At 46.2% G+C, this 12,051-nt stretch overlaps 1 protein-coding gene across 4 annotated transcripts in view; it reads left to right on the top strand.

The window, feature by feature from the left end:
• Window positions 1–12,051, top strand: part of GABRP (gamma-aminobutyric acid type A receptor subunit pi) — a 112,659-nt gene that overhangs the window by 39,838 nt on the left and 60,770 nt on the right. For all 4 annotated transcript variants that reach the window (XM_086931433.1, XM_086931432.1, XM_086931431.1 and 1 more), the window contains exon 4: window positions 1,873–1,940. In XM_086931433.1, coding sequence (XP_086787559.1) covers window positions 1,873–1,940 — 68 coding nt within the window. The remainder of the gene's footprint in view (window positions 1–1,872; window positions 1,941–12,051) is intronic.

A 12,051-nucleotide genomic window follows, 5' to 3' on the forward strand; every position in this document is an offset into this window, starting at 1 on the left:
TATATGCACAGTAACCACTTTCAGACAAAACAATTATTAAGCAATGTGCAGATTCTTACCTACGTGTCAGTGATAGCTAATATGTACTTAGCGAACGTGATGTGCGTGGCTCTTCTATTCCAGCAACAGGATACAAGAAGTGTATCTTTATTTAACAAGTATGAGACATTAGCTACTAGGGACGTAGATAGTACTCCAGAATTGTAATGTAAGTTTCTCTTACCAATAGTAAGAACTCTGACTGTTCAGACGAGAGACAATTTGAATGATTTAAATCTCATCTGCAAAAGGCAACATGTTCAAAGTCAAAACATACTACACTGTTATAGTGTTGGAAGATTAAATGTGGCGCTGAATAGCGCCTTACCCGGTCTTCTTGCCCAAGTACTGTAACGTTTGCCAGTCTTCTCCGATAATACCAGGGAGTCCAAAAGAAAAGGAAAGAAAACAACAAAAGAAAAGAACCTGGTGGACTACATCTCCCACAATCCCTCTATGGTTTCCAGGCAGGCGCTCCACAAGTCCGGCCGGCCGGCGGAACTACTAAGTGTCCGGCCAACGAGTGGAACCGTGAATACCCCCGCCGAGAGTCCCACGAAGGTCAGGAAGATGGCCCTCCAACACAGGAGCTTGACAGCTCTCCACTGAGGAACAGCTTTGCAATAAAGGTAAAGGAACAAGGGGACCGCCGCGGACTCAAAGTAAACACTGGGCGGTGCAATCAGGGAGCAAAACAGGGAACTGGTAGAAAGCCGGGGACCGAGGAAACGGTGGCCGGCTGAACAGAATCAGGAACGGAGAGCAGAGAGAGTGGAATCCACTTGCGTAAAGGAAGCAAACAACGGATGCGGCTCGGACGGAAGTGACGTGCTCGCTAGGAACAACAAACACTAGAACGCGAAGCCACGTAGTGCGGGGAGGTCAGGCCTTTATTTCCGACTCGTTCCCTCGCGCATGCGTGCTTGAATGCAGCGCGATCTCCACGGAGGACTGGCAGGCGTGACAAATACCAGAATCACTTTAGCATTCTCTAGATTCCAGTCCATAGAAATGATCTTCCATGAGCACCCGTAGAAAATGATATCTTTTTCAAATCATGTATTTTCAGTGATATGACCATCGAAGGCCCTGATTTTATATTAAAAACAGAGCTTTGGACTACACCATTTCCTGCTGAAAGGCAATATTTCTCTCCATGTGTTCCCATACCTGGTGTGTCACACAGTTCTGTGCTTATTTTCCCTCCATGGTAAAGAACATTAGATGTTTCAGCTCACAGGCTAATGTGCTGCATAGCTAAATACATATAAGGTCCCAAAGGCGAGACCGATTGTATTGCAAATGCTTGTTTTATTAACTACCATCAACTGTGAAAGAAGAACAAGCATCCGATGAAAGTAGGAAAAATGAAGTTTGGAAATTTATAAGGACAGCAAATGGGGAAAGTAAAACAAACTGTTTTGTGTTTCTGAACAAAATCAAAGAGCAGCCCTTATTTTTGAACCTCAGGGCTTGTAATATATATCAAAATATTGCACTTCCTGTTCTCTTCTACTGTAATTTCCTGTTTAGACTTTTGGATGCAGCTCACAAAGCATAGGACAGTCTGCATGAGAAACATAAGTACAAAACAGTTAAAAATAGTGGAGTTGGAATTACAAAACATGGCTAAATTTAAAACATATGTATCAAAGAGGAGCATATTTAATTTTTTAAAAAGGTCCACGTCCTTTTATACATATGAGTACACTGACTGTGGCTGAATAGTTTTCTCACAGTAAATGATCAATTATGTGGTTTCAGGTGTGCTTGGATCTTCGATTTTAATGAACTGTAAATTAAGTTCACTTTTTTTCACAAAATCTTTTTCAGGCAAACCTGTTCTAGTAAAAGTGTCTCTCGAGGTTGCCAGCATTACAGCCATTTCTGAAGCCAACATGGTGAGTTGTTACTTGAATGCTATGAAAGCATTGTTGATTGAAAATTGTGATGCATGCGGTTACTGGGGAATAACTAGATTGCGTTCTTTCATTTGCATAGATTCTGAGTAACCTCGCTCTACAGCATGTGCTAGTAACTTATTATAAGTTAGAAATGGTAAATATTGTCCCGTGGTTGTAATAATTAGGTAGAGGTTTGTTGCAATACTTTTTGAAAAATAAAGTGAACTCCTTCACATCTGAATATCACAGAAGTATGGTGCCTTATGAAGGAATAAAATAAATATTTGGAAACCTTGTTCTATCATTGTTGGGAAGTGGTTTATTAGTAGGGGTAAGTCGGGATTTAGGACTAGTGATAAGACCACTTTCACAACAAAAGGTTCAGTCAAGATCTCAATAAATCATTCCTTTGCTCGACCCTTGGTAGCTGGCAACAAGCAGGCAGGCTTAAATTAGGAGACAGGTTTCTAAAGCATTTAAAAACACCAAAAGATTAAGTAAGTAGGATACAACCCACAATAAAAATCCAACATCATTTTTTAAACATAAATTATATTTGTATGAATAAATAGACATCAAAATGACAAAATGACAAAAATCCAATGTAGGCAACCAGAAATATGAATTTTTTAAAGATTAAAAGTAAAACTAGCGCTTAGAAGTAAATAACGCTCAAAGGATTAGAAAAGGTCACACTGGACTGGGACTAAGTTCAGAGTTCACACCACCCAAGATGTAATACTTTTAAACTTAATTCCAGAAGTGTTTCTTGATGCATGAAAGTGTTCCACAGCACCAGCCAAGAGTTCAGATGCTCTGGTTTGCCTCTTTGAGTCTGGGACTACAACTCTCACAATGCACCTGGGGAGCTTTTTACAATATTTATTTATTTATTTGTTTGGTTTATTTATTTATTTATTTATTGAGTTTTATATAGCGCTGGCTAGACCCGTAGGTATCAGAGCGCTTTGCATGAGGATCTGTGAATTACAGGTTACAAGTTACATTTGTTACAAAGCATAATCAAACATAGGATTAAAAAGCACTGTTAAGGTGAATTTGTCAGAGGACGGGGGACGATGGAGACAAAACAGGGAGACAGGGAGAAACTGTGTCCAATGTCCGGCTGGGTAGGTGACGGCCAAGAGGAAGAACCAGGGCCAATCTCCTCTATAGCTGTCTGGCAGCTCCACCGGGCGTTGGCCATAATGCTCGGACTCCGCTGTCAAAGGGAGGGGGAGGAAGGAGACAAAACAGGTAAAACGGGGAGAAACTGTGCTCATTAACTGGCTGGGTAGGTGACGGTCAAGGGGATGAACCAGTGCCGATCTCCTCTATAGCTGACTGGCACCTGGAATCAGCCATAATGCTCAGACCCCTCTCTCAGGGGGTGGGGTGGAAGGAAAACAAAACAGGGAGATGGGGAGAGGCTGAGCCGGATGTCCAGTATAGGAGTTGGAGGGATGAGAAACCCACTGTCCAAACAAAATCCAGATGGGATATTGTTTCGGTGATTATCAGGGCGCCATCAGCAGGAGGCTCAATAGCCGGGAGAGGCAGATGCCAGAGAGCTGGAGAAGACAGCGGGCTGAACAGGGGCAGGGGGTGGCTACCATCTAAGAGTCAGGCGTTTTCCTAGCCCGATCGTACAGTAGACATCATGTCCTTGAAATACCCCCAGGATGGAGTGTCTATGTAAAGGGGGATCAGAATAGTTGCTCCAAACTTCTGGAACCTCTTCCGGAAGTTCCTCTTGTGGGCTCAAAGTGTCCAAAACACCATTCCAAGGGTCTGGAAGCTCTGAGAAGGTCCTTGGGATGTTAGCACTACAATTCCCACAGTGCACCCGGCCAAATTCTTAAAAGTCCACTGGACGCACACCAGGCTGTGGACTTCTTGGGGGAGATGGTGCAGGTGAGCTCTGTTAACCTTTTGCTGTCAGGGAGTCAATTCCTTAATCCTTGTGAAACCAGGCAAAGTCCTTAGGGCTCTAGTTCCAAATTGTGCAGCCGGTGCAGTCCTTCAGAGTGCAATCCTTTGGGTGCAGATCAGGGTTCCATCAGGTCTTTCTCCTCCTTGTTGTTTCATGCAGTAGATCTGACTTGCTATGCAGCTCTCCCATATTAATTCAGTGTTCCTGGGCATCAAGCAGGGGGGCACCCCTGACCAATGGGATGCAAGGTGCCACCCAGATGTATGACCACTTCCTCCACAGTGTGGCATATTCTTGCCCCAGACAGCACTATTCTTCCAAAATCGAGAAAATCTCATCTGAAGAGCTAGATGTGGCTAAGCCAACACTCCCCTTCCAGCCCCTTCACTAATCTAATTACAGGGCTTCTTTGTGGCTAGGGGTGCAGGATGTGGGGGTGAGCCTGTGCTGTCCTAAAGTGTCCTTTGCTCTTTGAATAAAAGTTTGGCTACTGCGCCCTCATCCTGCCTTCTGCTTATGCAGTTTCAGTTCTCTTCCCACAGGAAATCCTGTCTCTCTAGCAGGCCACTTCACACCTCATTAAGACAGCTTGGCTCAGTCTGGCAGAGGCTGGCCAATCAGGAGAGAGCATCCGGAAGCTTGATTTTTGCTTAAAGAAAAGAAAGTTCTATAACTTCTTTTCTGTCATAATTATATCAAATCTAACAATGGCAAGTTGTTGGATTTATCATAACTATCCTTTTAGTCCTTGAATTATATTTTGAGTTCACTCCTATCAGTAGTTATACTTTATTAAAATATCCCCATGTTAGCCTATGGAGCCAATGCTTTACAATGGAGAAAAACGAAATTGGCAGTTTTACCCTCATCAGGGCACATAAAACATATTTTATAATGTACCTCTTATAGTTACAAGGCAATCTACCTCTTGGGCACCTAGAGTGACTTACATGAACAATGAAGGTAATTTACTACTTTGGAAGTACCTTTAATTCCAAAGTTAAGTCTGCATATAATTCCACTTTAAAAGCAGTCTACAAAGGCAGGGTTGGGTTTTCAAATGGCAGAGGCACCACAGCAGTGCACACTCAAGTGCATTAAATCTACTGGGCCTCCAGACCTACATGCCCTACCATATACTAGAGACTTATAGGTAGGTTGTCATTACCAATTGACAGTATTCCTAATTACCATATACATCTTGTCAGAGCACAGACTCTGAGTCTGGTTAGCAAAGCCCAGGGCACATTCAGAGTCAGAAAAACAGCATTTAGTTCAAATTGGGGCACAAATTGGGAGAGGAGGGGGGCCCCTGCACAAAGCCCTGATTTGTCACAATCATCCTTATCCTAGTTATTACAGAAAATATGATCATTGGCAGCTGGCACCGAGCATAGGGGAGGTTAGTTTGCGAATAAAGTGGCATGGACTGTGCAAATCACGTGCTAGTTTTCAGGGCTCCTACACGTTTTTCTGCCTCTTGCTATGTTGTGTTGCCCACAGTGTTCCCTCTTCATACGCGACGACAAACCCTACCTGCCTTCAGAAATGCTTACTAGTGTCTAGTACACCCCCATCAACTTATCAAAAGGATTATTTTCCTGGGTGCTTTTTAACAATGTAGAGGATTTCAGTAAAAATAATCATTAACTTGCTTGCACACAACATCAGAACTACTTGTGTTTGAATAATGGCAGCACACATGTGCTCTTTTAGCTTAGAAGCATTAAAAACTTGCCATTTATTGGGCACCGAAGGGTCTTATTCAGTGCTGAATTTGTAAAAGAAAGAGTGTCAGTGCCCAAAGCTCTGCTCAGAAGCATGTGAGCGCTGCTACTAAATATCAGTCTGCCTAAAACATGGCTGCAGTGATTTGAATTCACCACAGGCCTCCTTAATCCATTGCAAGACACCCCCCCAAAAAAGAGAGCTGGTGTCCCCCACCAGCAACCACCAGCTCAAATTAAGCACTGGTCTTATCAGAAAGCAGAAGATTCATTGGTGCATGAAACCACCTCTATGATTCAGTTATTGCTCAGCTCCATCAGTAATTGCACTAAGTGGATAGCATTCTTGTGGCTTCTTATCATTAGCACAAAATGTGATCAGAATTCATGCCATTTAACCAATAATGTTCAGCCTTAGATATGAATTTATGTGCAGAAAGTGTGATTTCAGAGGCACTGTTATTCCACTGGCATTTGAACCCTCCAAAGTGTTTTAAGACATAGCTGTCTAAAAGGCAATAGCTTTCAAGACCCATGCATGACCACTCATGGGCATCTGTAAACAACTCATATGCCATAGTTATGTAGCCCTTAATCTCTCAGCTGAGTTATTGTTTGTAGGTGTGGGTATCTGCAGGCTATCTCCTCAATAAACTCCAGGTGATCCAGAATGCAACAGCTAGATTGTTACGCTGCATCTCCATGATCTTCACTGGTTACCTGTGAAAGAAAGGATGACGTTCAAATCCCTGGTGATGGTACATTCCGCCTTATCTGGTTATGGCCCGTCCTATCTGAGATCTAGATGTAGCTTGTATACACCGTCCAGGCAATTACGATCCTCAAATAAGACAATGGTGTGCACCCCTAGGGTCCTCAAACAGAGGGCTAGTGGCAGACCTTTGTCCCGGTTGGGGCAATGGCTTGGAATCAGCTCCCGACTGAGTTACGTGCTGTGAGTAATCCAAGGTTACTTAGAAAGAAACTGAAAACCATGCTCATTAAGTAAACTTTTCTGGTCCTTCTAACAGCCTAGTGGGGTATGCGCTGGTACACTCACTTTTTAAATTTATTCCAGCACATACAAAATCATTCTTACTGGCCTTCTCAACTAATGGCATTTTAATAATGAGTTTAAATGGTTCACGCATGCGCACAGTCCTTTATGCTACTTGCGCTTAAATGGTTTCCCCAAGGTTTGGTATGTGATATTTGAGCTTGATTGGGCCATTTAAACATATGGCTCTTTAATGCAAATTTTTTAGACTTCGAACTGTCCTAAATCGAAACAACAAGTTAATTTATTCCTTACAGGCAGCAGGTAAAATCCGGAGATGCATCTTGATTATGCAAAATACATACCGATGTGTAATACCACTTAGGGTATACACAAACAGAGGCATCCGCATGAGTGCTCTAGTATACATTATGAACAAGGGTTTTCTGTTGCCCGATTTATCGTATCATTTTACATTTAAATACTTTTAAGTCAGGTTATTAGATTCATATTCCTTGATTTGTTAGATGATTTTAAACATTTTTATTCTAAGAGATGAAATTTTATGTTATGAATGTATTGGTTTTTATTAACCGAACAATAAACGTGATTTATCTTACTTACATGTGTCACAGTGGCATGTTAGCATGTTTCCAGGTCGCCCTGAAAACAGGAGGAATCTCCTTCAGCACAGTGCCAGTCATAATTGACCACCCCTCCAGAATGAAGAAAGGACAATCCTGGCCCTGACACCCATAGTAGGGAAATGTTCCCTAGTTCCCAGCAGGGTGGTATCAGTGGCTTGTTTGTTACAAAACCATGAATAGAGCTGGTTTAGCCATTGACCTTTGTTCTGTCTTAATATCATTTAAAACATATATTGTGGGTCGTAAATTTCATTGCAAAAATATGTGCTGTCTAGAATATTGTTGGGCATAATATTGCAAGTAAAAATATTGTTTTACACACTCTATTTAAAAAAAAACATTTTTATTTGCATTTTATCATATACCAACAATACAATCATATCATCTTTAGTCCGCACTCCCTCCCCCTTCACCCTCCACCCCCCCCAGCATTGCATCACTAATACCATCTTGGTCATCCCGTCCTACGTTCATGTGTAGTGTGCTGTGATAAGTCTGTTGTATTCAACTTCTTATACTGCTGTTGTTTGCATTCTAGTGCTCCTGTCCCTCCCAGGTTCTTGTATCCCTGCTCATAGTCCCCCATCCAGCCCATGGTACCTTCTCCACTTGCCCCAGACCTTGCGGAATTTCTTGTGCCAGCCCTTCGCTTTGTATGTGACCCTTTCAGCGGCCATGTAAAGATCTAATCCTCTCCTCCATTCTTCCAGCCCCGACTGTGCAGCTGCTCCCCAATACTTAGCTATATCTCTCTTTGCAATTACCAATGCCAAGACCAGGAAAATCAATGATGGGCGGGCCAAATCCACGTCGTTCGTCATGCCTAGGAGGGCCAACTTAGGCTCAAGTTGGAAGGGAGTTTCCAGCACCTCGCCCAGCTCACTAAACACTCCTTGCCAGTAGCTCTGAATCATGGCGCACGACCAGATGATGTGATAAAAATTCCCCCCTGTGGCACAACATCTGAGGCATCTCGTGTCGTCAGTCCTGCCCATCTTATGCAGTCTTTCTCTGTCATAATAGGTTATGTGGAGTACGTTAAATTGGATTAGTCGCAGCCTGGATTTAATAGCTACCTCCATAGGGTTCATTAAAACCGTGGCCCAGTCAACGTCATCCATGTTTCTAACCTCACTCTCCCATTTACCCTTGAGTTTGCCCAGTTCGTTAGTCATATTGTTCATTAATGTTTTATATGTGAGTGAGACTGCTTTTTCCTGTATCTGTTCTTGTAGTAGTCTGCCCTCTAGAGGTGCGTATTCCGGTAGCGTATCCAGTTGGACCTGTTCTGCTCTCCAAGCGTGCCGCAGATGTGCATATTTAAGAAACTGGGTATGATGCAGACCAAACTCCACCCTCAGTGCCGTGAATGGTTTCAGCGCCCCCTTAGCCACTATGTCTCCCAATGTTGATATCCCTCTGTCGTCCCATCTCTGGAAGCCCTTTAACTTATTTAGTTCCGTCAGCCACGTGCAGTTCCAAATCGGCATCTGTCAAGTGGATTTTTTCCCCTATCCGATGCTTGTAGTTGCTTTGTTCCACCACCATAGGGTAAGCCCAGTGTCCGGGAGAGGCTTCCTGCCCTCTTTACCCCCGTATAAATAATACATCAGAGGCCGCGCTGACATACGGTGCCGCTCAAGGGCAAATGTAGGGTGGTCTGCCTGTACATGTAGCCAGTCGTTGATTGGAGCTATTTGTTCCGCCCAATAATGCACCTCCGGGTTCGGGAGTGATATCCCTCCGCTGTACTGAAGGCGCTGAAGGGTGCTCAGTGCCACCCTTGGTTGTTTGCCCAGCCACAGAAAGGACCTAAGTTCTGCGTTTATCCTTTCGAACACTTTTCGTGGCAAAGGGTAGTACTCATTTTGCAGTGCATATAGAAATCTGGGTAGCATGATCATCTTAAACATTGCCACTCTCCCTAGTATGGTAAGGGGGAGCTGCCTCCATCGTGTTGCGTCCTCTATAAAGTTCAATATTATTCTTTCTATATTTTGCTCATACGACTGTTTCTTGTCTAAGGTCACGTATATCCCGAGGTATTTAAACCCCTCTACTGTCGTCAGCAACTTTCCAGGCAAATTCGTCCATTGCCCCCGTCCCTTGGGGTCGTAGAGGACCGACTTGTGCCAGTTTATCTGGTATCCAGCGTATGTTCCATAGCGTTCCAGATCCGAGAACAACTCCGGGATCGTTGTCTCCGGCTGTGTGATATATAGCAGGATGTCGTCCGCGTATAGCGATATTTTCTCCTCCGTAAGGTCCTCCTCCCCCGTTCTGAATCCCTTAATGGCCTCGTTTTGGCGTATCCTGGCCGCCAGCACCTCTATTGTAAGTGCGAAGAGGAGGGGGACAGTGGGCAGCCCTGTCTAGTTCCCCTCTGGACCGGGAAGTCCCGAGACACAGTCCCATTCACTCTCACCTTGGCTCTGGGTTCCGTATAGAGCAGCCGAACCCACTTTTGGAATTTCGGGCCAAAACCAAACTTAATTAGGGTGCCCTCAAGGAAGGGCCAATGGACCGCGTTGAAGGCCTTCTCGGCATCGAGGGACAGGAACCAACGTGATTCTTCTCTCCCTTGTACCTCTTGCAGCCAGTTGTGCATGTGCCTGAGGTTAAACCTGTTGGCCCTGTCTGGGAGGAAGCCCGTCTGGTCTAGGTGGACCAGCCCTACGATCATCGCCCGAAGTCGTAGTGCCAAGATAGTCGCCAACAGCTTCACCTCTATATTCAAGAGGGAGATGGGGCGGTATGACGTGCAATCTTCCTTCGGTTTTCCTTCTTTATGTATCGGAATTATTGTTGCCATACATAGGTCTGGTGGGAGGAGGGCGTGGCTTGGATGCCGAGGAGGTAGGCAGCGTGAGCCCGGAGCTCCGCGCCCGATCCCGCATATCATCCTGATTATCTGAACGGATTCCGGCAAAACTGGGATAATCCAAAATCTGAAGTCATCACGGAGGGTGCGGCGTTCACGGTGGACGACCTAGAGCTGTTCCTGGCCCTGAAATTGGACTTTGAAGACCGGCACCGGGTGTGATGCCGTCGATCTAAGATGGCGCCCTGAGTCCGGGGTAAGGAAACGTTGGGAGCACGAGGCCGGATTCTTCTGCTGCCCTATTACTGGAGGTGTTGGATGGACTGCAGGACCCCTCTTGACCTACTCGGCGGGCACGGGTGAATTTCCCTCTAGCTGATGCTAGCTGTTGGGAATCGTGGCCATAATTAAGATCGCCAACGAAGCACTAAAATGGCGGCGGCCCTGTGACGACGGTCCCGACTATCTGAGCACAGGCTGGCATCTGAAGGCTCAACGGCAGCAGTGGACCCTAGAGTACTATACTATCTAGTGTGATTGGAGCGAAGCCCACTGCGCTAAGCACATCCAGGAACACTGATCCTATTGCCCGGGGAGTTTTCTAGTGGCGGAGCTCTGCAGTGTGGAGACAGTGAGGGTGACGAAGGGTTCCTAGAGGCCGCTACCATTTGCAGCCAAGATGGTGAAACCGAAAGGGAAGGGAGAAGGAGCGACCGACACCGAGGCGGCAGATGGAGCAGATCGTGATCAGTCTGCTCTCCAGCGCATGCAGGACCGTATATTGGAGCCATCGCGACCATGAAAGACGCCCTGCAGCAGGACATCGCCCAGGTGGCGACGGGCTTGGGTCTCCTGAAAGCTAACCATGATAAACTTAAGGATAGAGTGAAATCCATGGAAATTACTGTTCAGGAATTGGCCCCGGACCACGCAGCTGTGAAAGTGCAGATGGCGAATGCCCTAGACAGGCTGAAGGTGCTGGAGAGGAGGGCCGAGGATGCGGAAAACAGGAGTAGGCGCAATAATGTTCGCCTCGTGGGCCTACCGGAGAAAATTGAGGGCGACGATATGGTGGGCTACCTCGACAACTGGCTACGCACTGAGGTGGCACCGGAGAGACTATCTCCTTTCTTCTCCCTGGAACGGTCTCACAGGGTACCGGCTCGGCCGCCGGCCCCGGGCCTTCCACCTCGCCCGGTGGTGTTCAAGTTGCTCCATTACAGGGACCGGGACTGGCTACTACAGAGGGCGAGGGAAGCGGGACCCTTTCAAGTGGACAATAACAGAGTTACTATGTTCCCGGACTATACGTTTGAGACTCAGAAACTCCGGGCCAACTTCTTGTCCCTCAAGCGTGAGCTCCGTGGAGAGGGCATAAAATACTCCCTGCTCTTCCCAGCGAAGCTGAGAGTGGTGGTGGATGAAAAATCGCTCTTTTTTGCGACCTCGGCGGATGCCTGGGCCTGGTGGGACACCTATAAAGCTGGAACGGACGGAGCTAAAGCCAGGGCGGAGGAAGCTAGAGTGGCACAACCGATCAGGAAGTCCCAACGGATTCGAAAAAATCGTCGGAGAACTGGCAAACCGTCCATATCACAAACGGAAGCAGAGAGAAAGGCGGCCCCACAGGCGGTTGTGGACCTATCTAGCGCGGCCAGAAGCCAGTCCGGGAAGGGCACGGACTCTGATGAGCAGGGCACGGGGTCGGAGACGGGGCTCTCGGAATTTGGTGGAGCCAAGGGCCCTATAGTGACACCGCAGACTTCTGGGGAGATCCTTGAGGCATGACGCGCTGGACAAGAGGAGCGGCCTACTGATCAGACACTGGGGCGCTGTGCCCGTGAGAACAGGATACTATTATATGGGGTTTCGTGAATCTGTAATGGGGGCATCATGGGGCGGAATATGCGGGACTGATTTGCTTTGACGAACCCTCTCGACATCGACCCGCGCCCTACTGGCCCTTACGGTCATCGCAGTGGA

The sequence above is a fragment of the Lissotriton vulgaris genome, chromosome 7 (assembly GCF_964263255.1).
Source record: "Lissotriton vulgaris chromosome 7, aLisVul1.2, whole genome shotgun sequence".
Classification (NCBI taxonomy): Eukaryota; Metazoa; Chordata; class Amphibia; order Caudata; family Salamandridae; genus Lissotriton; species Lissotriton vulgaris.